The sequence below is a fragment of the Podarcis muralis genome, chromosome 5 (genome assembly GCF_964188315.1).
Source record: "Podarcis muralis chromosome 5, rPodMur119.hap1.1, whole genome shotgun sequence".
Classification (NCBI taxonomy): Eukaryota; Metazoa; Chordata; class Lepidosauria; order Squamata; family Lacertidae; genus Podarcis; species Podarcis muralis.
The window spans coordinates 22220190-22245734 of NC_135659.1; the positions used below are offsets into that span (position 1 = coordinate 22220190).

The following is a 25545-nucleotide window of genomic DNA, read 5'->3' on the forward strand; positions in this document are numbered from 1 at the left end:
TTCCACCTTCTGTAGGTTGACAGTGTGGCAAATTAACATAGCAATTGCCTGGAAAAACAAACTATAGTGTTACTATAGATCTAATGATTAGGTTAGCCAGTCAACTGACATTGTGTCATCACCTTTATGATAGAATTCACTAAAGCAATCAGCAGATAAAAAAAACAACACCAGAATTCCTGAGCAGATAAATCACTATGATAACATAAGAATGGCTGCAGCTATAAATTGGAGGAAAGCGATCATAATTGAAAAACAAACCCAAGAGGTGGCAATTGCACAAGTTCAGCCACAGAGATTTCCCAGAAATCATGCATGAATCAGGAATACTTAATCAGGGTTGAAAACCTACCTCATAACATTAAAAAAAAATTGAAAATTAATTGAAAACTATTTTATGATGCTAATAATATGTAGATGTCACAGACTGGATGTCTTTGCACAAGATTCTTAATTATCTTCATGAAAAGGTTGAGCTGTAGATTAGAAGTGACAAGCCAGATAAAAAATAATAATTCAAGTTTCATGTAACTAATAACATTATTATATGTACTGTGAAGCAGAAAAGAAAATAGTCACAACAAATGCCCTTTTAAAATACCCTATATTTTATTTATTTGCAATATAAACTTGAATATAATCCAAGAGAGGGCCTTTGGGATTTGCTGAATCTTTCTATTATGTGGATTAAAATCTCTCTGCCCATCTGAAATCTGAAATGTTAGAAAGTGCATTTTCCTCTCAAATACCTCTGGGTGCTAGAGTTTACTCCTCACAGAGTTACAATTCCAGCAACCCTTCACAAACCACAGTGCCCAGAATTCTTTGAGGGAAAGAATGGGCTTTGAATGTGGGAAGTGGAAATTAGCATTGATACTAGTGGTTCCCAAACTTCCTCCCTAGTCCCCAAAAACGGCTGAGAGTCTTAGAAGACGGTTTAATGTCCCCACCCTGCCTATTGTTGAGCAATTGTAATGCACTGTTCTTTTTAAAAAATGCCATTCAAAATGTCAATACAATAAGAAATAAGAGAAATTACACCACATTGCAGTACCACTGTGGACCACTTCATAGAAGCCCATGGACCACTGGTGGTCTGAAGACCACACTAAGGGGGTTTAAATCACCTTAGGAGCAAATGTAAGTTGGATAGCTGCTCCAGAGATGTTCATAGCTGATCTAGGTCAGAAAAGGGAAGAGAAAGGAGAAGAAGTAGGACTATATGCTTACTGGAGAGGGAATTCTAAGGGAAGAGGGAAGTACTTTTATGGTTTTGTACATGGATACCTGAGGGCTTGTCAACACCAACATGTGCCTGCCTATGTCCTCAGGTAATCATTGGAGGTCCTCCTCTAGGTGTCTTATTGTCTGAAGTGATGATGGCAGATGACACTTGGAGACAGGGCCCTCTTGGTTGTAGCACCCCATTATGAAATGGTTTCCCCATGAAGGTCTGCCTGTGGGGCCTACATTGTTGGCCTTTCAGCATCAGGCTGCCATTTTGATCCCAATGATGCTGGGTAGACATTGTGAAGAATGAACATATATGAGGTATCCCAATCCCACAATAAGAATACTAGAAAGGAAGGGACAGACATCTCATGCTCACAACTGCTTCTGAATAGTTTAATGGCCTGGTGATTTCAACAGTCCTGGAAGACAGACCAAAAGTATGGTACAGAATGGGCTGAGGTGGAAAGAATGAGGCTTACCCAAGGTCATTCATTTATTTTGGGATGTGATCTGAACTAGGCCTTTCCCAACACACTCTCTTAGCCTGAATTGTAGCCTGACGTGCCTAGGAATAGGTCTCATTGACCTCAATGCACCTTACTTTACAGCAGACATATATAGATTTGCACAGTTAGTAACTGTATTACACCAGTCACAAGCATCATTTAGAGAGGCCAGGGAAGAATTACGCCAATCTCCATATGGTACATCTAATTTTTTTTTCTTAAGATGATTTACATTTTTAGCTAAAATACACTAAATGGCAGTTGTTAGAAACCATTATTTAGACGTATGAAGGAAAAATACATGCCAGAGACTTTAGTCCCTTTTCTGAGCTGGGTGGAGGAGTGGGAGTGGGGGAATTGAATTATCTGTGCTGCTAGCATTGCTATATCCTTCTTTTGGAGGCTTGAGTCCTAAAAATGGAACCTCAACAAATGCTCTCAAAACACACTGTGGTATTTTTGTTTCGTTTCACTATTTAATCTCATTATTTATCCAAGTACAAGGCAGTCAACCCTTTCTGAGAATCTTATCCTGACTGAGATCTCTGCACCCCATCTGATATATGCCACACCTGACAATGGCTCTCAATTCAATAAGAAATACATTTGAGGAACTTCAGTAATAGTTGCAAGGTAGATATAAGAAATTAGATATATTAAGAATAAGTTTAATTATGATAAAAGTATGTATTGGCAATAAGTACGGTAATATGAAATTGAAATATGGAATAGACGGGTCTTTAGTGTTAAGACCAATATATGTTTTATTGTTTGCTAAGAAAATTATGTGTCTATGGTTATTCTTGTGTGTAATTTGGTATTTGTGTTGTTTTTTTCTTGTTGTATCAATAAAAATCTTTTTTTAAAAAGGGGAAAAAAGAAATACAAAACAAAAAACAAAACCTAAGCTGATGCATTAAGAGGAGGGGAGGTCAAGGTAAACCTCCTCTCCTTGAACACACACAATTGCACAGGGACACACATGTACCTCTCTTTTTGAGAATCACAAATTTATGAAACTCACAAATATGAGCAAAGGCAAATTTCTTGTTCCAAAGCGGGGAAGAATGTTGTTCGCAATCTGATGACTGCATGCACACACACCACTTCTGTACTAGAATGAGAGACATTTTTCCATGTATCACAGAAAGCTGTCAGGCCACTGGTCCATTCAGCTCAATATTGTCTACACAGGCTGGCAGCATCTCTGACCTGGAGATGCTAGAAATTTGACTTCTGCATGTAACACGGTTGCTGTACCATTGAGCTATAGCCCTTTCCCATGGATACTCAACTCTGAGTTAAAACTATTCGTTTTGCATAACTTCCAATTCCCACATAGTTAACATATAAATGTAATTAAAACATCTGCGCATAAGTGAAAGACTAGCATTCACTTTAGCCGTTTTGTTCTTAATTTGAAAGTACACATAATCCCACAGCAATGCAGATGATGCAACACTGAGCAGTGACCTCAAGGCACAGGGCTGTAGCAAGCCTCTTTTGGTGTTTTTGTTTTTCTGTTTCGTTAATCCGCAAGAGCTTGGTCACTGCAAAATTATGTCTGAGTCATCAGAGATACCGTAATTTGTGCAGCCCAATCCCATTAATCTTTACTAAGGAGAGAAAGGTCTTCCTGTGCTTGTTGCTGCTGGGTAGGTGTGCATAAGAATGTAGTCTTAATCTCCATGGCGCACCATCAAAGTTACGCAGCCGAACGTGCAGATAACCAATCTATGGTTGACATCTTTCCGCAGGGCCTGCAAGACAGAGCTGTTCCACCAGGCCTTTGGCCAAGGCACAGCCTGACTCCCTCCTTTGGCAATCTTCACAGAACTCTAGCCCAATGGTTGCCATCAATTTGATTTGAATTAATTTTATAATGAAATGATTTTAGAATGTTGTATTATTTTATTGTTGTTAGCTGCCCTAAGCCTGGCTTCGGCTGGGAAGGGTGGGATATAAATAAAAAATTATTATTATTATTATTATTATTATTATTATTATTATTATTATTATTATTATTATCAGAGCTTCTGCATTTCAAAACTTGCAGTGAAAAAGCCAAAAGTCAATGGCAGAGGGTGCAGATCTAATGCAAGCGCACAGTACTTCTCTGGGGAACACACACCAAATAAAATATAGTGCCCAATATAAATTTAGGAAGCTGACATATTGAGACATACAATTGGTCGGTCTAGCTCAGAATTGTCTACAATACCTGGCTCACTGATGCTTTTTCCAGCCTTACCTAGACAGAAGAGATTGAACCAGGGTTTTTTTCCCGGCATACAAAGCATTCTTTAAAAGCTGGTTGAACGTGAGAGCTGGCAGAGACCAAAGGAGCTGCATTCAGTGATATTGTACTGTGAACAGCAGACCGGAGATGAAATCGAAATCTTCCTCTCTTGGGCCACTATAGCTCACATTTCCTGATTATGAATGTCATAGCAGAGGCGTAGTGAAATTAAAGCTGCAATCCTATACACATTTAATTGGAAATAAGTACCACTGAACTCAGTGTAAACATGCATAGGATCAGAAAGTAATTTCATAATTTTTTCTTTCTCTTGAAAGAAAAACAAAATATATGTCTTCCTAATTTCTTCCAGCTGTGGTTCTAAAGTGGAACAAAACTATTTAAGATCTAGCAAAGCCACATAATTTATTTCACTAAGCTCATGAAATTTAAAACATAATTATAAAATCATAGCAATGCATTGTTCTTCGTCAGAAAAAATCTGGCGAAAAAATGCATCTTTAAACATACATTCTTGCTCTGTATTGTCTAGCCCTCACAAAAACCACTTTTGTGATTTGAGAAGTAGGTAGCACTAAACAATATTGTATCTTTATTTGTTGATAAACCGGCAGACTTACAATCTACTTGGCTAGGGTGGGGTGGGGGGGACTTACACTGACATATTTTTAAACCATTTTCCGCTGATGTATCCATCCTCATGTATCTCTGTGCACTTCAAGGCCAAGGCATTTTGAAAGTTTTACATTTAGCCTGAATAGGGTGCCTTGAAAAGATTCCCCCTTGAATGAGAACAAAAGAAAGCACAGAAATGTTAATCAATTCTAAGTGTCACTAAGCATTTTCCAAGAAATAATTTATGTGGTATTTCTTCTCACAATCACCGCAGTTTTGATAGTTTCCCCCCTCAGTTCCCCCTTCCCCAAACAAAAGGAATTTTCATGGGTGCTGCCTTTCACAGGGCAAACTTCCTCGTGAGGTGAAAGAACAGGAGAGTTGTGCCTTTTACAAATACGTGAGTTACTTGGGGAAGCAGGCAAACCAACAGACATATAGACATATAGTTGGTATTTTTAAAAGCACCAGTCCCCCCTCCAAAAAAAAAAAAAAAAAAAAAAGGCAACATCAGGGCAACCACAAAACCCAAAACTTCCTTTCCCTTTGTTAGCTACCTACCTACGCTGATTTTTCTCTCTAGTCACCCACACTTCCATATAGACAAAACACTCAACCTCTGTGTTCAGTACATGTGGCCAGCAACCAGCAGCCATCAAAAGTCATTGAACAAGCATCTTCCAGAATAGATTACCTGTTGGCATCAGCCGAGGGAGCATCTGTAGGTATTAACTTAATAAAAGACTGCTGAAAAGATAATCAGCTTGCCTGACAGCCCATTACAAGGGTTTTAGGGATTTGATTTGATTTATTTATTTATTTTAAGCTGTTTGGAAAGCAAGCGCATTGCTTAGGTTTGCTGTTAGGGTGGAATCACTTCGACCACTTCCAGCTCCTTCCATCTCAACAAAGTCAAGTGGCTGCAAAAATGCTGCCCCAATTATATAGCTGTGAATTGATCTCATCAAATAACTTGTTCCCGCCCCCCACTTCCTAGTACAGGTTACTTGACATCAAGATACTGAACTTGACTTACGGTAATTCGGCACCAGTGTCCTCCCTTTAAGATTAATCCACATGCAATAAATAGCAGACTCTCACACTGTTCTCTTCCACATTCAAATTTCATCCATATAGGACTCCGTATCACTTGTTACCTCATCATGCAATTCACCACCAAAGTGTTACTGTTGAAATGTTTTTGGGTTGGGGTTGGATGGATCCAGAAAGATCTGTGAGCAGAATTCCACTGTATATCAGTTGCTCGGAGTCCACAAGTGTGGAAAGAGCTGCTGCATTCAGGTGCCGCTTGTGGGCTTCCCATAGGCATCTAGCTGGCCACTGTGAGAACAGGATGCAGGACTAGATATAGTGGTACCTCAGGTTAAGTACTTACTTCGTTCCGGAGGTCCGTTCTTAACCTGAAACTGTTCTTAACCTGAAGCACCACTTTAGCTTAATGGGGCCTCCTCCTGCTGCCGCGCCGCCGGAGCACGATTTCTGTTCTCATCCTGAAGCAAAGTTCTTAACCTGAAGCACTATTTCTGGGTTAGCGCAGTCTGTAACCTGAAACGTATGTAACCCGAGGTACCACTGTAATCCAGCAGGTCTATTATGTTCAAAAGCAGTTAAAACAGTAAACACAGAGTAAAACAGTAAAAACAGAGTCACCATTTAATGCTAGAGTATTCTGAAATTTGATTAGTTAATGGCTAGCCCCACACCATCCCCTTACGGACATGAACAGTTGCAAAAGAATGATTTCTCCCTTTCTTCCTCCACACGCAATTCTGGTTGCAAAATGTAGTAAGTGTGAAAGGGCAATGTGCTCATTTCCATACATGTGACAGACATGTGCCCGGGATTTGTGGCTCAATTGCAATTGCCCAGAATTGTTGGCATCCATCTGTCCTTTTGAGTGTTTGGGAATAGTTCTCTTCCTTTCCCATTTTATGTGCTCCATACAGGAAAGGTCTGCAGGGTATAAGCACAGCAATCATGGTACTATCTAGTCTAGCATTTTGTTCCCATAGTGGTCTATGGGAAACCCACCAGCAAGACATTACTGTCAGCTGGTCATGTGTAGCTGCAACTATGAAATGGATTATGATTTTGGCAAATACTATAATAGAATATGGATGTGGGGGGCGCTGTGGGTTAAACCATAGAGCCTAGGACTTGCCGATCAGAAGGTCGGCAGTTTGAATCCCCGCAACGGGGTGAGCTCCTGTTGCTCAGTCCCTGCTCCTGCCAACCTAGCAGTTCGAAATACGTCAAAGTGCAAGTAGATAAATAGGTACCGCTCCGGCGGGAAGGTAAACAGCATTTCCGTGCGCTGCTCTGGTTCGCCAGAAGCGGCTTTGTCATGCTGGCCACATGACCCGGAAGCTGTATGCTGGCTCCCTCGGCCAATAAAGTGAGATGAGCGCCGCAACCCCAGAGTCGGCCACAACAGGACCTAATGGTCAGGGGTCCCTTTACCTTTACGGCTGATTATACTTCTATATCTCCTGCCCGAGGGTAGAAGATTAAGAGTTGGTCATGACTGGACCTAATGGCCTAAAGCCCTAGGCGCTGAGGCTTTTACCCACAGCGCCACCCGCGCCACTGGACTGGACCTAATGGTCAGGGATCCCTTTATCTTTACCTAACTTAGGCTCATTAGTCGGTATACTCTGAGTAGGACTTTACTGAATACAATCAAAACGAATAAAAAGCATATTGCCTTCATGCTATGATGAGTGTGCTCCTTAGAGCTCATTGGCTGAGCACTGTTGAATCAGAATTCAGGAATCAAAGACTGGACTAAGATGCTTTTAAATATGCTAAGTAAACAGCTGTAGTGAATCGCTGTTCCCTGATAACAATAGGTATACACCTAATATATAATATAAGTGGCCCTTAGACTCATACTGTATTGCTCATTGTTTTCATAAAGTTATGTGTGGAACTTCCCATCTGTCAAACTAATTTTTAAAAGATGATTAATTCATTTGGTTTTAGTTCTACAGATTTTGGTACTTTTATTTACCTTTTTTATGTTGTTGTTTTTTTTGCTTCTTTCATATATATATATATATATATATATATATATATATATATATATTTCTTTTTTGTTGTTAAACTACTAAACCTACATTGCTCAAAAATTGTTCAGACCTTAGGTCAAGGAAATTGCAGCATTACATCCCAATAGAAAATGTGTTTCCCTACTCTAAAATAGCCACTTAAGCAAGAATGTGGAAATGATTTATTTGAAGCTAAATCTTCACCTCAGCTGTGGCATGACTGCACAATCATTCATAGAAAGACCGTTACACTTTAGATTCAAAGAAAAGAATACTAATGACCAAAACAGTTGTGTGTATAAAATTTTAAATTACATTCAGGGGAGACAAAATTAAAATTACAAAAATCACATGAAACTGTTCCTGTCATCTATATGATTAGAGTAAGGGGAGGATTTTTACATTCTCCAAACTCTCTCACACCATTCCCCATAGGTTTTACTTTTATAGAGAAGTATCAAGTATACAAAATCAGATGTACAAAATCAGTCTGAGAACAGGAAAATTTTTATTTCACTGTTAACAGCGGCCATAGCTCAGCTTTAGAAGTAAGCGACTAATCTCTCTTCACTTGTAGTTGGGAATATGGAAACACATTCCAGTCTGCATCAACAGATGCATCTAGGCAGTTCAATGTTGTGAAAATAAGGTTTAACTACCTGAACGTACAAACTGCTCTTGCAAGGTGTGCCTTAACCCTTATATCCCAGTTTGATCATTGAGATCATCTGCAGGAGCCTCTGCAGGAGAGTTGGTGAGGCTCGTTTTACAATAGAAACTGAGCCGGTCCTATGGGACACCCTGCCAGGAGAGATTCAGTAGGCACCTTCCGTGCCAACATTTCAATGCCTGCTGAAAACATTTCTATTCCGCCAACCCTGTGCAGGCAATTAAGAGTACATCCCCCACAACGGTCTACTGTTGCTTGTTTTTAATTCTTTTGCTAGCTTTTCTGTATGGTTTTACTACATGGTTTTATATTACGGTAAACCGATTTGATATTATTTCTTTGATAGAGTGGTACATAAATATATATATATATATATATATATATATATATATATGGCAGAAAGTGAGGAGGAATTAAAGAACCTTTTAATGAGGGTGAAAGAGGAGAGCGCAAAATATGGTCTGAAGCTCAACATCAAAAAAACAAAGATCATGGCCACTGGGCACATCACCTCCTGGCAAATAGAAGGGGAAGAAATGGAGGCAGTGAGAGATTTTACTTTCTTGGGCTCCATGATCACTGCAGATGGTGACAGCAGTCACAAAATTAAAAGACGCTTGCTTCTTGGGAGAAAAGCAATGACAAACCTAGACAGCATCTTAAAAAGCAGAGACCAACAAAGGTCCATATAGTTAAAGCCATGGTTTTCCCAGTAGTGATGTATGGAAGTGAGAGCTGGACCATAAAGAAGGCTGATCGCTGTAGAATTGATGCTTTTGAATTATGGTGCTGGAGGAGACTCTCGAGAGTCCCATGGACTGCAAGAAGATCAAACCTATCCATTCTTAAGGAAATCAGCCCTGAGTGCTCATTGGAAGGACAGATCCTGAAGCTGAGGCTCCAATACTTTGGCCACCTCATGAGAAGAGAAGACTCCCTGGAAAAGACCCTGATGTTGGGGAAAATTGAGGGCACAAGGAGAAGGGGACAACAGAGGACGAGATGGTTGGACAGTGTTCTCGAAGCTCCCAGCATGAGTTTGACCAAACTGCGGGAGGCAGTGGAGGAGGGCCTGGCGTGCTCTGGTCCATGGGGTCACGAAGAGTCGGACACGACTAAACAACTAAACAACAACAACATCTAGACCTGCTCTCTGTGCAGTGCTAGGCAGCTAGGTGCAGCCACCATTTTAATCTCCAACACTGCTCCTGATGCAACTCCGAGAACACTGCTGCTTCCCACTGGGATCCACCGATGAAGTGGCTCTCCAGGAAGCACTTTGCCCAAGGGCTCCCTGTATTGAAGGAAACAAAACTCAAAACATTACCTAATCTAGCCAATAATACTGATCAGTGAATCAATCACTGAATTGTAGAGTTGGAAGGGGCCCTGAGGATCATCTAGTCCAGCGATTCTCAACCCAGATGTTGTTGGACTACAACTCCCATCATCCCTGAGCTCTGGCCTTGCTAGCTAGGGGTGATGGGAGTTGTAGTTCAACAACATCTGGGGACCCACAGGTTGAGAAAGGCTGATCTAGTCCAACACTTCTGCAATGCAGGAATCTCAGCCAAAGCGTCCATGACAGATGGCCTTCCAACCTCTGCTTTAAAATGTCCACTGCAGGAATATGCAACTGACTTATATGGGGATCAAACCTGTGACCTTGGCGTTATCAGCACCATGCTCTAATCAACTGAGCTATCCAGTGCCTAGGGAAAGGTTTTTGCATGCAGATTAACCCTGCTAGGATCGTAAAAGTTTACTTTATTGAGGAACGAGCACAACACCCAGCAGATCTACACTTTTAGTGTGTCTAAGCAAGAAGTCAGTAAATGGTGCCCTTCCAGGCAGCTCCACACATACATATCTGCATGTGCCTCCCCATCCCTTCCTACAGCTGCATCGGTCACTTTCTCCCACTTGCAAGTGTAACATAAAAGAGGCCTTCTGCATCACGCCAAAAAGCGCTCTGTTCTCGCAGTAGCCATGTGATGCCTGCAAGCAGAACCTGAGCAGAATAGTACCCTCACCTGCAATTCCCAGCAACTGGTATGGAGATGCATCCTGGCTCTCCCCCTTAAGAGGCTCAGTTGTTCAAAGGCCATCCCTTGCTTGGATCTCACAGCAAGTGATTCACTCACTGCCAAGACCACTGTTGCTGGTCAGCCTGGGAAGAAAATGGTTAACTTTTGCCTCTCTCTGGTCTCCAAAGGGAGTGAGCCAGTAGGTTAAAAATGAGTTGCCAACCAAGACCTTAGAGACAATCTTGTTCAACACACTCTTCCACTGGAGATTTTCTTACACTATAATGAGAAGATACTCAGGCTTTCAACTCACCACATAAAGCTTTAGCTGCACCTGCATAATAGTGAACAAATATTTGGCCTTTTAACATTCTTATTGAGCTTACCATGTACCACTAAAAATAAATTGATTTGAATAGTAATGAAGATGGAAATAAAAATACATTCTCCAGTGCACAAATGTATCCCGAGTCTCTGCAAAAGTCAGATTTGAACTCATCTGCTCAGAAATTGATTGCAATCTCATAAAAAGGAGAGGTTCTAACCTTTCAGGAGATGAGTAACGGAGCTAAAATCCCCCTAGGCTAATATCACGTGGAATTGATATTAAAGCCAAATTTTTAATTAAGAATACTCAGGTGAAGCATTTTTATGCTGCAATATATAGAAGGGGAGTTAGAGAAGGAAGACCAAGAAGATGGAAAAGAAGTCAGAAAAGAAACTATCATTCACTTTGAACTACAGAATGGACCACTTGGTTTTAAAAGTTCAAGTTACAACTTTGTTGGTAAACTGCTTAGAGATTTTAGTTACAATTACCTGTAAGTGGCTTACAAGATCTCTTAAATAATATTAAAACAAAACAAAAACCTTTAAAAAAAATACACACAAAGGTTTGGTCCATTTCCAACTTACCCTGTGTCCTTTTCAGCATTCTGCCTTGATTAGAGCAAGTAAATAAATTGATGAAACAAACTATGTAACAATGCAAGGGATGATTATTAGGTCATTATGCGGCTGCATTAAGAATATTGCACAGTGAAGCTGGAGCAACTAAAATTAATCTGGTGACTGGATATATGCCTTGTGAACCTGCAGAGTGAATAGGGGAACAATTATTCAGACTCTCAAAATATAAAAAGCCAGAGTTGTTGGCTGAAGGTGATTAATCATACCAAGGAACTCACTGCCACTAGATGTTGCAATGTCATCTAACACAGAGAGCTTTTAAAGGGGAACAGATGGATACATGGAAGATCCTAATTGGCTCAGCCAGAGATGCAATCCAGTTTTCAGGCACTGAATACTTTGGAATCACAGATAGATATTGTCACCATGGTCTGCCTGTTAAGCTCACAAAGAAATCTGTTTTTCCACTGCCAGACACTGCTTCATTAGACTAGCCATGGGTCAGTCAACTTTTTCAGCAGGGGGGCGGTCTACTGTTCCTCAGACCTTGTTGGGGGGCTGGACTATATTGGGGGAGGGGGATGAACGAATTCCTATGCCCCACAAATAACCCAGAGATGCATTTTAAATAAACGCACATATTCTACTCATGTAAAAACACGCCGATTCCCGGACCGTCCGTGGGCTGGATTGAGAAGGCGATTGGGCCAGATCCGGCCCCCATGGAATAGACCACTGGTTGGGCCAGTCATAGCCTTCTTATGAGCTGCTTTCTTAGCATTAAAGAGTGAAAATGCTAACAACCATTTTAGTTTAGGGCTGCTTCTCTGATGGCCCTAGGAGGTCATTTCCAATTTGGGTTGCTTACAGACTGCCCTCTTTTAAACCAACCAGGTTGCTGATGCTAAAATCCAGTAAAACAATGAATGTTAAACCTCACTCAGGGCAGAACACACTAGATTACGTACCAGCCTATTCTAATTTATATACTCTTCAGGTAGCGTCCAAATATTTAAAGCAATTCTGCCCTTGATTCTGGTACTTTTTGAGCAAAGCACAAAGCAGTGCAGTGAAGTTATTAGACTGTAGAGTTATTAGTTCCACCTATAACTGCAAAGGGACGCGGGTGGTGCTGTGGGTTAAACCACAGAGCCTAGGACTTGCCGACCGCATGGTCGGCGGTTCAAATCCCCGTGGCGGGGTGCACTCCCGTTGTTCGGTCCCAGCGCCTGCCAACCTAGCAGTTCGAAAGCACCCCCGGGTGCAAGTAGATAAATAGGGACCGCTTACTAGCGGGAAGGTAAACGGCGTTTCCGTGTGCTGCTCTGGTGCCGGTTCGCCAGAGCAGCTTCGTCACGCTGGCCACGTGACCCAGAAGTGTCTGCGGACAGCGCTGGCTCCCGGCCTCTAGAGTGAGATGAGCGCACAACCCTAGAGTCTGTCAAGACTGGCCCGTACGGGCAGGGGTACCTTTACCTTATAACTGCAAAGTTAGGCTGCAGCTAGTCTATCTTCTAAATGGGACAGAATGGGAAAGAAGAGAAATAACTATTGAAAAAGTCTTCTTCAAAAGCTCAGATAAACTTTTTTCCACTCCTTACAAAAGCCTTGTGAATCTTCTTCTAAAATTTTGTTTTTGTTCTCTGCTCAGCTCTCCATCCTGAAATACAACTGAACAGCTGGAAAGTAGTCATTTATATGAATTTGGAGCATACACCGATTGTAATAATGCAATCATTTGCCATTTTTGCAACCAGACTTACAATCTTTACTTCAAATATACTGAAGTAAAAATATTTTAAGCCACTCTAGCTTTAAGAAACCATTTCACTCTGATGAAATTTTAGTGACCAAGATCGAACATGGAATCCCCAGTTCAAATCTTACTTCTTTATGTCACATGATACAAAAGTAAGTTTATTTTGTTGTTTTATTGCTTTAATATTTTATAGGAACCACCTTGAGCATTTTTAATGGAAAGGTGGGATATATTTTTGAATAAAAATATAATGCTGACCTAAGCTTGAGGGTTGTTTTTAAAGAGTACAATATACTGTATGTGAAGCACTTTAAAAGCAGCATTATTATTATTATTATTATTATTATTATTATTATTATTATTATTATTTACAGACTAATGCAAACTGGGTGGCATAGTAAGTACAGTGGTACCTCGGGTTAAGTACTTAATTCGTTCTGGAGGTCCGTCCTTAACCTGAAACTGTTCTTAACCTGAAGCACCACTTTAGCTAATGGGGCCTCCCACTGCTGCCGCGCCGCCGGAGCACGATTTCTGTTCTCATCCTGAAGCAAAGTTCTTAACCCAAGCTACTATTTCTGGGTTAGAGGAGTCTGTAACCTAAAGCGTATGTAACCTGAAGCATATGTAACCCGAGGTACCACTGTACTACTTTAGGCATACCAAAAAAGGCTAGGAATAACTTTGTGCAGTAGACCCCCTTCCCATATCATGGATCACAAACAACGTTTTAACAAATTCCCCAGTGTATTTGAGAAACACAAGTCCAATATTTCTTGAGCATCTATAACCAGTTGCATCATTCTTGATTTGGGCATTAAACCTGTGCACACCAATCCAATGTAAGCATGCACCAAACAGTTGAAGCTGCAGACATGGAACCTCTTTTTAAGAACTAAGACCTCCAAAAGCTTTATGGTGGGTCTGGGGAAGCAAGTGAAACTGAATCTAGCTCTTCACTTCCCTGCCTATTTCTGGGATTTTACATTTTAAAAGTAGGTTCTGTGTTGCTGGATCTGAGAAAGGCTGTACGTCCACTTCACCTAGTTGCACATGCTTAAAGATCCAACTTAAGATTCAAATGAAGAACCCCACGATTTAGACCCCAACTTTCAACAGGTTCCCATGGAGCCAGAACTGATCTAGGTTTCTTCCCAAGCAAGTCATTGTGTGAGCAGAATAGCTTTTGCTCACACAACAGAATTTCCCCTCCCTCTCCTGCCCCTATACCAAATCTGCTCTGGGGTGCCCCCAAACCTCCAGAGCAGATTTGGGGTCGGTACAGGGAGTAGAAAAGGAAGTTTTGTTGTGTGGACAGAAGTTGGATTTAACCTGTCATTAATTCAAAAATAACATCATCAAATAGAAAATTTCCAACCCAGACATCACAGAATACCCAAAAAAAATTAAATCTCAAAGTAACGAAAAGAGTGTTTTTATTGTTCACCTAAAGAAGTTTTACAATAAAAATACCTTTAAAAGCAAGCAAGTTATCCTTCTATTGTTCCAGCAATTTAGTTTAAAAACATTTTACGGAATTTTCTTAACAAAGCCAGAGGTGTAACTGGATAGATAATACAACATCTTCTTTCCTTAGATTTTTGTGAATAGCATTTTTAATTGGTCACAGTCTAAAGCAAACAATCCCAGAACATACACACTATCCAGTATACACAATATAAAAGAAAATAAAACCATAACCGCTGTGGAACAAAATACTTAAAAAACCAAATTAAAAAACCCATAGTAGAACAACACAGTGGTTAAAGTACACTCCATCCCTTGATAAGTTGTGCTCTATGCCTAGATGGCAGGGGAAATTAACAGCACTATTTTGAAGAATGGAAAATACATAATCAAGTACATATCAAGTTTTAATAATTGGGATTTAATTAATTATGCATTAGTAATAAATGTGGTGGTTCATTTGGTGAAATAGTGTTCAGGTTGATTTGGTGGGTAGGGGGAAGAGAAAATGGGTATGTTTTAACATTTTGTAACAATTTAAGAATTCATAGTTCTTTTAACACCATCTTCGTAACAGAAGTGTTTTACACTTGTACAATGTTAATTACTTTATTATACATGGAAGCCTGCAAAAGGCCAATTACACAATAAGACTGCAAACAACCACTGGTACTTTTCTGCCTTCAGAAAGTACGCAAGACAGAAACATCACCAAAAGTACATTTTTAAAAATCTGCGGAAACATCACCAAAATTACATTAAAAAAACTAATTAGAAAAAAAATACATCTGCAAAAAAAAAGTGGTTCTGGGCAGTGCAACTGCTTTTTAGCAGTTATTAAAATAGCCACTAAGTTTTCTATAGGTTTCCGTGGCTCCACAGGCTCTAATCAAGATTCACATATCATAAATAATGTACCACAAAATATACATGAATTTGAGCAACAATTCCTTGGAGATTCTGGTTACAATAAACCACGTACATATTGGTCACATGGTCCATACATTTAGGCCAACCTCATTGTCCTTCTACACATCATTTAGCCACATGTAATCTTAACCCCACCCCCACCCCCCAAAATACTCAAGACTGCATGTGGGCATGGTTGACTAAGCTAGTAGATCCCAATGCACTTTGGAGGACCTCTTTATGTACAACTGAGTATTTTTTTCTTATCGTATCTTCTAAGGAAACCTTTATGGCCTTCTAAAATAGGAGCATTCGCCTTTAAAAAATTGTTCAACTTTTGATGCCACAAGACATCAGAAAACACATAATAAGTTATGCAATCTTCTGGAATGTAAATCTTCTAAAATTCCAGCTGTTGAGCTAAAAGGAACTTGGAAAGGATCACAAACCATGGAGGGTGAGCTTGGCATTGAAAATGGATGAAAAAGGAAAAAGACCCAAGACACTAAACAGGAATATTTAAGTAGGGGGAAGAGAGGGATTGGTAGCCAATTGGGGATATTTTTTTTATTTAAAAAAACCCCATATTTAATAAATAATGCATTCCCAAAAAGTATATAAATTAAGACTGCAATTTCAGATTGGGGTTCCAATGACATCAAAATGGCACTTTAAAACTCCTCTTGTGGATTATGCCGCTAAAATCTCTTTATAAAATTACAGCCTTCAGGGGGAAATGGGGTGGACATTATTGTTATTATTAAAGCTATCATTCCAGGCTTATACCAAGGATCTGAGACTATCCCACCAGTCTGGAATGAGTATCATCATCTAGAAGAAGAAATAAAGAAGTATGTTAACAACTATAACAAGCTGTAGGTAGCTAAGTTCTCAGAATTTTTGTATCACCCAGATATGAGACAGCAATTTCTGATGTCTTAAAATCCCTTTGTTAAATGGTGAAGTAGATTTGCCACTTATTTGTAAATTGGAAACTCCAATACACCAACAGTGCACAGAATCCCCTTGCTTCATTACATTTTCCTGAGAGTAAAGCAATTAAAATAAACCTTAATCCTAGGAACAAAGGTTTTTTGTGTTTTTTTCTTTCTTTTTTCCCTTTTTTGCATTTTCAACTTTTTGGGCTATTCCCTGACAATCTAAATAGGTAAGTTTGATTGCTAAACACTGTCACATGAACAACAACAAAAAAGTGAAGTATCAAGTCTATTAATCTGATTTAAAAACCATAATACAAACTGATCTAAAATTACTTTAACAAAAACTAAATATGAAAAGTTGCATTGAAAGGGCGTGTTACATTATTTGTATTAGGATCGTGTAGAAACATTCCAATGGCAGTGTTATCAAAATAAAACTAATACATTAAGACCACCCCCAAGCCTAGTCATACTTGGAACTTTACCTATAACTTTGGCTAGTTGGGGTCTTTACTCTTGTACTACATGGCTCACTTACATCAGACATTATATTTGTATACCCTGAGAAATCTGACACTGAAGTCCTTACTCTATGGTCCACTTCCCCATTAGAGTTAGCAATGAAAGTCATTGGCACCCTGCTGCCCGTCTTAAACTGAGAACCAAATGCTTGTGCAAAGGTCTCTATCTGGTATGTTGCTCGATGCTCTAGGTCCTTCTGGGGATCTATCTGGTTAGCCAGTTCCTGAGAAGGAAGTGGAAAGCTTGATGAAGATTCTATATTTTTTTGTTCCTTCTGGCTATTCAATTTTTGAGGTGTGGACTGATAGCCTGATGAAGTGTCTATGTTCTTCTGGGAGTCTATCAGATCATCTAGTTCTTGTGAAGGAGTCAACTGTTGATGCGTTGCTTCCAAAGCAGATAAATAAAAACCTGGCTGAGATCCAAGCAACATCCCAAAAGGAGGCTTTGACAATGCAGATGGCAACACTGAGGTAACAGATTGGCTGAAACCACACTCAAGTGGAGATGTAGTGTATATTTGTTTGTCTTGAAACAAAGTATGGTTATGAAGGCTTGAAGACAAACTTACAAATTGGAAACTGGGTCCAAAAGCAAAACCAGTGCTATTAGTTGTTCTTTCAAAAGCATGCTGGAGGTATTTTGAGTATTCTTGCAACATGTTTGCTTTGTCATTTGAAGCTGTTTGGGAGCTGGGGCTCAAGTTCTCCTCTTGAACCATCTCTGTATGCTCTCCTGAGGCATGTAAGTCCACACGCTGTTCAGTAATGCTGAAGGGATCTTCCTTCTGGCCTTCTGATTTGTGAGAGTACTGCTCTAAAAGACTTTGCAAGACTTCATCAGGAATGCCAGACTTATCGTGGCAAGATTTGATGTCAGCATTTAGAGATGATGAGTCAATAAGAGATAACGGGGTTTCACTGTCCATAACACTCACGCCTGCAGACTGTATTACAGACGGTTGGGAGGCCATATGCCCAACATTTATAGAAAAGGCACTGTTACTGCTGGCAGTTTGCAAGTATCTTCTTTTCTTTGAAAATTGCATGGCATCGTCATAATTGCTACTTATTTGACCTGGTTTACTATTTGCAGCTTGAAGGAGGCCAATAGCATCCACACTGGTATTTGTGACTAAGCCAAGAGAGCCACTTGGTTTTCCAGACAATTGTTTTTGACCAAGAAGGTCTGGTAATGGTGACACAAAGTTAAGAAAACTCTTGTCTGTACCTTTCCTGTTTCCTTTTTTAAAGACTAATTTTGGCACCTTTTTCTGCAGTTCTTCTATCCCAGTGCCAATTAAGCCACCACTGGAAGACACTATAGGAATCTCCACCGCATAATTCTGCAAGGTCATATTAGATGCAATCTGAGAGTCAGGTACTTTATGAGTAGGCTTATGCTCTTTGTTTTCAGTGGATACACATTTTGCTTTGCTTTTTCTCCTTGACGAACCTGTATTTCCCTGAGACAACATAGACAAGTTGCCCATGCTATGGTTTGATGGCCCAGGATCCATTCCAGCACCTGCTTTCCCTATGGCTTCTCCACATGTACGTCTGTGCTTCAACAGTCTATCAGTCCTTGAAAAATACTGCTGGCAGGTTTCACATTTGTATGGCTTTTCTCCGCTGTGCGTCCTCTTGTGTCTCTCCATGTGATACTTCTGGATGAACTTCATACTGCACTGGTCGCACCCAAACGGCTTCTCCCTGCTGTGGATCTTTTCGTGCCTCTGCAGCAAATACTTCTGAATGAAACCCATGTTGCACTGGCTACACTGGAAAGGCCTCTCGCCGGTATGGATAAGCACATGCCTGCGCAGGTGGTAGGAGCTCCTGAAAGCGGCGCTGCAGTGCTCACAGACATGAGGTTTCTGGCTAGGGGACAGCATGGCAGCTTCTCCATCTCCTGCCGCAAGGGGCTTGGACGAAACGCTCGGCTTCCTCTTGGCTTTGATTCCCTGAGATTCCGACTTTGGCCTCTTCATCTTCCTGGCCTGGGCGTCAAGCTTGGGCTCCTCCGAGCCGCCAACACCCACCTCGCCGCCACCGCGGATGCCCAGCAGCAAGTCTCCTCTGTGGGGGTGATGGTGCAGGTGGTGGAAGAGGCTGAGGTCTTGGATCACGCTCTGGCTGGCCCCTTCCACTCCGCTTCCGCCGCCTACAAGGTTGGGGTGCCTCTCCTCCCCGGCTATCCCAAAGAGGCCCCCATAGTGGTGGTGGTGGTGATGGTGGTGGTGCTGCTGTTGTTGCTGCTGCTGCTGCTCCTCTTCCTCCTGGTCGCTGGGCTTCTCCTGCTTGATATTCATGAGCGAGTGGAAGAAGCCCCAGGAGCCCCGCTGGGACGACGACGAGGAGGCCGTGAGAGGGAAGCCCCCCGCCGGCTCTTTCTTGAAAGTCATGCCCTGAGGGTGAGGAGGAGGAGGCGGCGGCGGTGGGGCGGGGGGCTCGGCGGCAGTTACGGTGGTCGCGGTGGAAGAGGAGGAAGAAGACGACGACGACGAGGCGGCGGACGAGGACGATGAGTTGGCGGACGAGGCGGAGGCCAAAGCCAGCCCGCAATGCTGCGGGGGCGCGGCGGGCCGGGTGAAGCTGGTGACGGGCGGCAGGCGGTGGTTGAACATGACCATGCTGGGGGGGAAGGTGGGCTCCATCGCCGCCCTCTTGGAGGAGGAGGAGGAGGAAGAGCCGCCGCCGCCTCCCAGGAAGCCGCTGCCGAGCTTCATGTCCCCCTCGGGGCCGGGAAAAAGGAGCAGCGGAGGAGGAAAAGAGGGCGAAGGCGACGAAGGGGAGGCGCGGCCCTCTGGGGCGGCTCTTGCCGCAAGACCCCGCTCGCTTTGCAGTCACTCACCCGGCTGCCCGGCTGGCCGGCCCGGCCCTCTCTCTCCCTCAGCGCCCGCTCGCCGCCCGGAGCATCCTTCTTCTTCTCCTTCGCGTCCGCCGCTCGGCCCCACCCGGCCCAGCCTCGCCGCCTCCGCCGCCGCTTTCTCCGCCGCCTCCAGTTAAAAATATCGCCGTCTCCGCTCCACAATGGAATTAGCAGAGCCGCCCCCCCTCTCGCTGGAAAGGCCCCGCACTGCCCATGCGCCACGCGGGGCATGCCGGGAAAGATTGCCCAGGCAGGGTAGCAGCCGCGGCGGCGTCGGCGGTGGGGAAGGCGGGAAGGGCGCAGGCGCGAGTGGGACCCCCTTGCGCGTCTCTCTGCCTTGCGCTCTTTTCCCGCCCCCCCTCCCTCGCGCGCATTACCTCACGGTCGGGCCGCGTTTCCCGCCGGGCACCTACTCAGAAGAGGCACGGGGACCAGCCAGTGCCCCCCTCAGCCCCCCACCAGAATAAATAACAGTTGTTTCTCTGTGGGTCGCAGTGGGGGTGTCAATGGGCACGGGGCTGCGTAGGTCACATAAGCACATTTTCAGTATCGTGTGCACGCGCGCACACGCGAGTTGACGCTTCTCGATAATACTGTACAGATTAGGGCATTGGGTCCACATTCCGGGGGGGGCTATTGGGTTCTGAGCCCTGCCATGGTGAAAGTTAAGCCCCGCTGGTTTCAGTGGGACCTAAGTACACACACACCCCAATAAAAGTGTGCCTGCGCCTGGTGAGATTTCAGCTCCGGGAGCTATAAAGAATGAATGGCGGGGCGGGCGAATCAAATAGGGAGGAGGCGAACCTTTCGTCGCCCTCGGCTGCTTAGTAAGCGAGATAGCGGCTTGAATGTTGAAAAGGCTGCCCGCGGGTTCAAGGGGATACCGGGAAATGCTTTCTGGCCGCAAGGCCAGAATGGAGCAATAGATCAGATAGCCAGTGGAAGTTGTGAAATCTCCCGCGTTCCGCTGCACCTGGTGGAAACCAAGGCGTTCCCTTAGTTCCCTGCCACTTAGGTTCTCCAAATCAAGTATACAAACACGCTTCTTTAAATAAAATATATGAGATGTGAAATTCCATAGTCAACAGATGAATTGCCTCCATCTTTTTCTTTGGAGACAACTGCATATAGCATGCCGTGTCCATTTTGAAAATTACCCTAAAACCCTTTAGCAAGATATGCCAGGTTCCCCCGCCCCCAGTGCATATGGCACAGTTGCATAGATAATGAAAATAGGGTTTAAAAGGGGGGAATCTATAGGCTCCATTTCCAGCTGTTCTGCAGTTTTAAAAGAGCAAGGCTGAAATCCTATGCTCACTCGCTTCTGAGTTGTCATGCATAGGGTTGCACTGTAAATTATTCTGGCTCAATCCTCATATAGGGTTCACAATGCAGTTTCACGGTGCCATTTCTTTCTATACAATAGATGGGAGTGGAGGCAAGTTGTGCAAATAAAATGCTTATCCTTCTTCACTTTCAAATTAAACATCTGTAAAATTAGGAGAAATGGCAACAAAGTGACAACACAGGTTTGAGGTAGGTATCAACAATCTTTACTAAAGGATACCAACTCCCAATGTTTCAAGCTAGAACATGTCACCAGGAAATTGTTAAAAACAATTTTAACACAATTATTTGATAGACCAAGAAGTATCAGTCTTCAGAATTATGAAATTGCTTGAATTCTGAAGTGTTAAACACTCATCATACCACCAAATAGCTGTGTCAAAATTATTCCCAATTCATTTATGGGAGGGGGTACTTTTCATTATGGATTTTTAATACTCAGTCTTTGTTGTTGCTCTTAAGATACATAGATGATGATAGATAGATGATAGATAGATAGAGAGATGTTCTAATCATCTGCACAGCCAAGCAAAACTCACGTGATTGCATTTTTCAGATCTTGAAATTTCATAGACAAAAGTGTATGAAAGAATGTGGGGCATATGAAAGACTGTGTCAGATCTGATACTCAAAAAAATTGGATGTATATTCATTATGCTCAGATGACATATAAATATTTATATTACTCTTTCTGCACCATAGCCACAGGGTCAACATTTTCTGGTGTGATGCTCTGTATTTGTGGTCATTTTAATAAGTTTCTAGCCCTTATAGAGATATGGGGTGGGGAGACATGGACACAGAATCCTGTCTTTCAGTATTCTGGCAATTGAGTACAAAGCACGGGCATTACTCAAGCAACAAGACTTACTCTTCCTCTCTCAGTGAGACCCCAATATCTGCTCCAGAGGGACAGCCTTCTGAAGCAGATTTTTAGGGTGCATATGAGGCTGCAGAAGAGAGGAGGGGAGGGGAAAGTTCTGTTGCACAAGCAGAAGTCTACTGCAGTAGCAGAACAGCAGTGATGAAGTTTTTGATGTTATAAAACTGAATATAGTGTTATTAAATAGCCTGTAATCTATTAGGCCACTGGCTACCTGTATTTAGATTCTGGATATTCTGTATTCAGATTCTACATGTTCTGCACACCATCCCATGGAACGTTAGTCCCCCTCACAACATTTCCGACTATGGCTCTGGCACAGATATCTATATTTAATCACATTACTTATAAACAGGAAGGCTTGCCCCAAGGGAAAGAGAGAAGAAACAGAAACAGTTTGGTGAGATGACACCATCTAGCAAATGGTGGTCTCCACCTCCCAAACTTCTGCAGAACCATTTTGCCCTTAACACAAAGTAGAAGCGGCAAAAACACAAAAATGTTTCTTTTCCCCATGTGTATTTTTTATTGCATAATTGTTATTGATACTTATCGTTCTTATAATTTAACGTAAGCCACTTTTGTGAGGTCTGCCTGGAACATAGTATATAAATACCTTCAATAAATAAAACTCTTCTGCACTGGCTTCTGTCATTAACCGGCAATGATATCAAAATCTAATCCAGAGTTACTAGTTCAAGTTGATAACACTGCTGGCTGCTAAATATGGTACATATAATAAACTTTTTGCACTTAAGTGTAATGGAATGTTCCCCTGTGCCTTGAAGGAGTTGGTGTGGCTACTCCTGAAAAAAAGAATCTAGGTTGCTGGAGGCTCAACTGCAGAAGCTCTTGAAACTTATTATCTTGACCCATTTCAGTCTGGGTTCCACCCATTTTAGGACCTAATCAGTTCTGGCCACCCTGAGAGATTTTCTTCAGATGGATGGGGTAACGCAACCCTACTGATTCTCCTGTTGAATGTCCTCCTGACTGCCTCTAAATTGGTGATTAGGGGTAGTGTTGAACTCCTGGCATCAGTTCATGAGAGTAGTATTGAAAGACTGTGCCTCCTGACTATTGAACTACAGGGTACCAGAGCATGATTTTATTCCAAATGCTACTTAATAACTATATGAAGCTGCCAGGGTGGCACCAGAATGATGATGATACCCTGCTCTATTTCTCTGTATTGCTGTATCCAGATTAGGAGAGGTTTTGCATGCCTGGATATAGCCATGGGCTGGATGGTAGCTAATACATTGCTACTGAGTCCTGACAAGACCTTATGGATGAGTGGATCCCAGGTATGGAACTGGGTTGTGAAAAGATGCACTCTCTTTGAAGGAGGAAGTGTGTAGTTTGGGGGATGCTTCTAGATCCACTGCTGCCACTACAGGTCCAGGTGAATTTTACCAACTTTGGTTGGTGTGTCAACTGTTCCGGTTCCTGAACAGAGATATTCTTGCTGTGATTGTCCATACTATTGATAACCTCTCAATTAGACTATCATAATGTGCAGTTTGTGGGGTGTTCTCGTGCCCAGTTCAAAAGCTGTGCAAAGTGCAGCTGCTGTTATAGTTAGCAGGACACCCAGATTGACACACATTATACTGATGTTGAAAGATCTGCACTGGCAGCCCAGTGCAAGGTTTTGTGATTGACATTTAAAGCCCTAAACAGCTTGGGACCAAGATCCCCTGGTACAGACCAAGACAATCTTTGAGATCTTCCAAGGAGACCATGCTGGTTGTGCCATGAAAACACAGATGCAGGCCTTCTCAGTAATAGTATCCACCCTCTGCAGTGCCTCCCTTCATGAAATTAGTAAGAATACACTAATGACCTTTAAAAACCTTTTAAGTACATATTAGTTTATCCAAACTTTTCTGGTCTCCAACTCTTTAGTTTTGGGTTATTTTTATTTTTTTATACTGCTTAGTTTTATTTGTGATATTATACGGTTTCATTTTGTTTCTATCTCCTATTTAGGAAATTTTATTGAATGTTATATTTTTACTGTTTTAACGTAAACAGCTTACAGATTTTTGTTATGCTGAGCAATTAAGCTTCTATGCATATTTTAGTTGGGAGTAAGTCCTGTTGAATTCAGTGGGACTTACATTTGGCTGAAAGTTATTCTCCCCCCCCCCCCAAAAAAAAATCTACCAGCTTTAGTTAAATAACATTAGAAATAATTTAAATTTTTGATCCTAAAGATATCTAGGAGCTGAAAATGTGCAATCTTGAATCTATGCAATCTCTTATGCATTTCAAAAGTAACTTCTCCAGCTGATTAGCAATGAAAGGTTTAACTCTGCTCTTTTATCTGCAAACATAGATGATCAAATCAACTTGCAGAAGGCTGTCTGCCATGCTCACAAAACAATGAAGGAGTAACGAAAAAAATCCCCAAGTCGATAGCATATGTAAAAAGCTACAAGTAATGTATCCTGCTGGATTTGCATGCTGATCAGTGCTATTACTTTAGACTTTATGAAAATATAAATGACACCCCCACCCCCTTTTAAACAATATGAGAAACTCCATCTTTTACTGCATATAAACTGCAACCTGATTTTGGGAAGTTTTAACACTGTCGAGTGTAGCCAAGTGTTAAAGAGAGAGACTAGGAATTCAAAAACTTAAAAGCAGCAGTAAAATATTAGTCAATGTCTGTGAGAAATGAGTCTGTCCCTTTATTCAGGGTGTATGTGTTTAATGGTAAGCTGGGATGCATATAAGCTAGTCCAAGCATGAAGGGCAGTAGGACACTCATATGGAAAGCCAACTTTGTCCCTCAGTTATCAAGATAAGAAACCTGTCATTTCTCTCATTCACTCTGTCAGCCTTGAGATACTCTAAGCAGACTTACCTCTGTGTTGTACACCCCATATATCAGGAAGATGAAGAGACCCTGTAAAATAAAATGGAGGGAAAAAGCTGTTAACTCTAATCATTTCAGCAGTAGAAATACGTGAAATAAACTTTCCTGGGAACAGACAAAAGAAGACACACTTCATCAAGGTCAATTTATTTTTCTATTTTTCAACATTATAAGCTGTACCTTGAGCATTTATTTGATAACGTGGGAGTGCATTGCCTACCATACCTGTACTGCTAAACTATTTGGCATAAAAGACATCCAAGACCTAGAATGTCAATTAGAATACTACATGTGATATCAAATTCATTATTCGTGCATACATTATAAAAATATCAGAAATGCTGGACTGGGGTTGTTTTAAAAACAACAACTTACCTTTGGATTTTTAAATAGTTAGCAAATGCATCATTGTAGCACTTCATTGCTGCATTTCAAAATAGATATAGGAGCAAGTAATATATATATTATATATATATATATGTATATTCAAACTGTTCTTGGAAAACTTACATTTTTGGTGATGCATATTTCAAATACTCTAAAGCCAAAACTAGGAACCGATGTAGCCAGTTTTTCTGTACAGTACAGGAATTCTCTCTGATCACACATTAAAGGCTTAACAGATTTTCTGGATTGACACATTTCACAGATGCAAAATATTTTACAAAATT

At 41.7% G+C, this 25545-nt stretch overlaps 1 protein-coding gene across 1 annotated transcript; it reads right to left on the reverse strand.

Moving 5' to 3' along the window:
* Positions 1–14466: 14466 nt before the first annotated feature.
* On the reverse strand, positions 14467–19979 carry ZNF281 (zinc finger protein 281). Its single transcript, XM_028728173.2, has one exon. The coding sequence runs from the start codon at positions 19612–19614 to the stop codon at positions 16846–16848; it is 2769 nt and encodes a 922-aa protein (XP_028584006.2). The 5' UTR covers positions 19615–19979; the 3' UTR covers positions 14467–16845.
* Positions 19980–25545: the final 5566 nt, after the last annotated feature.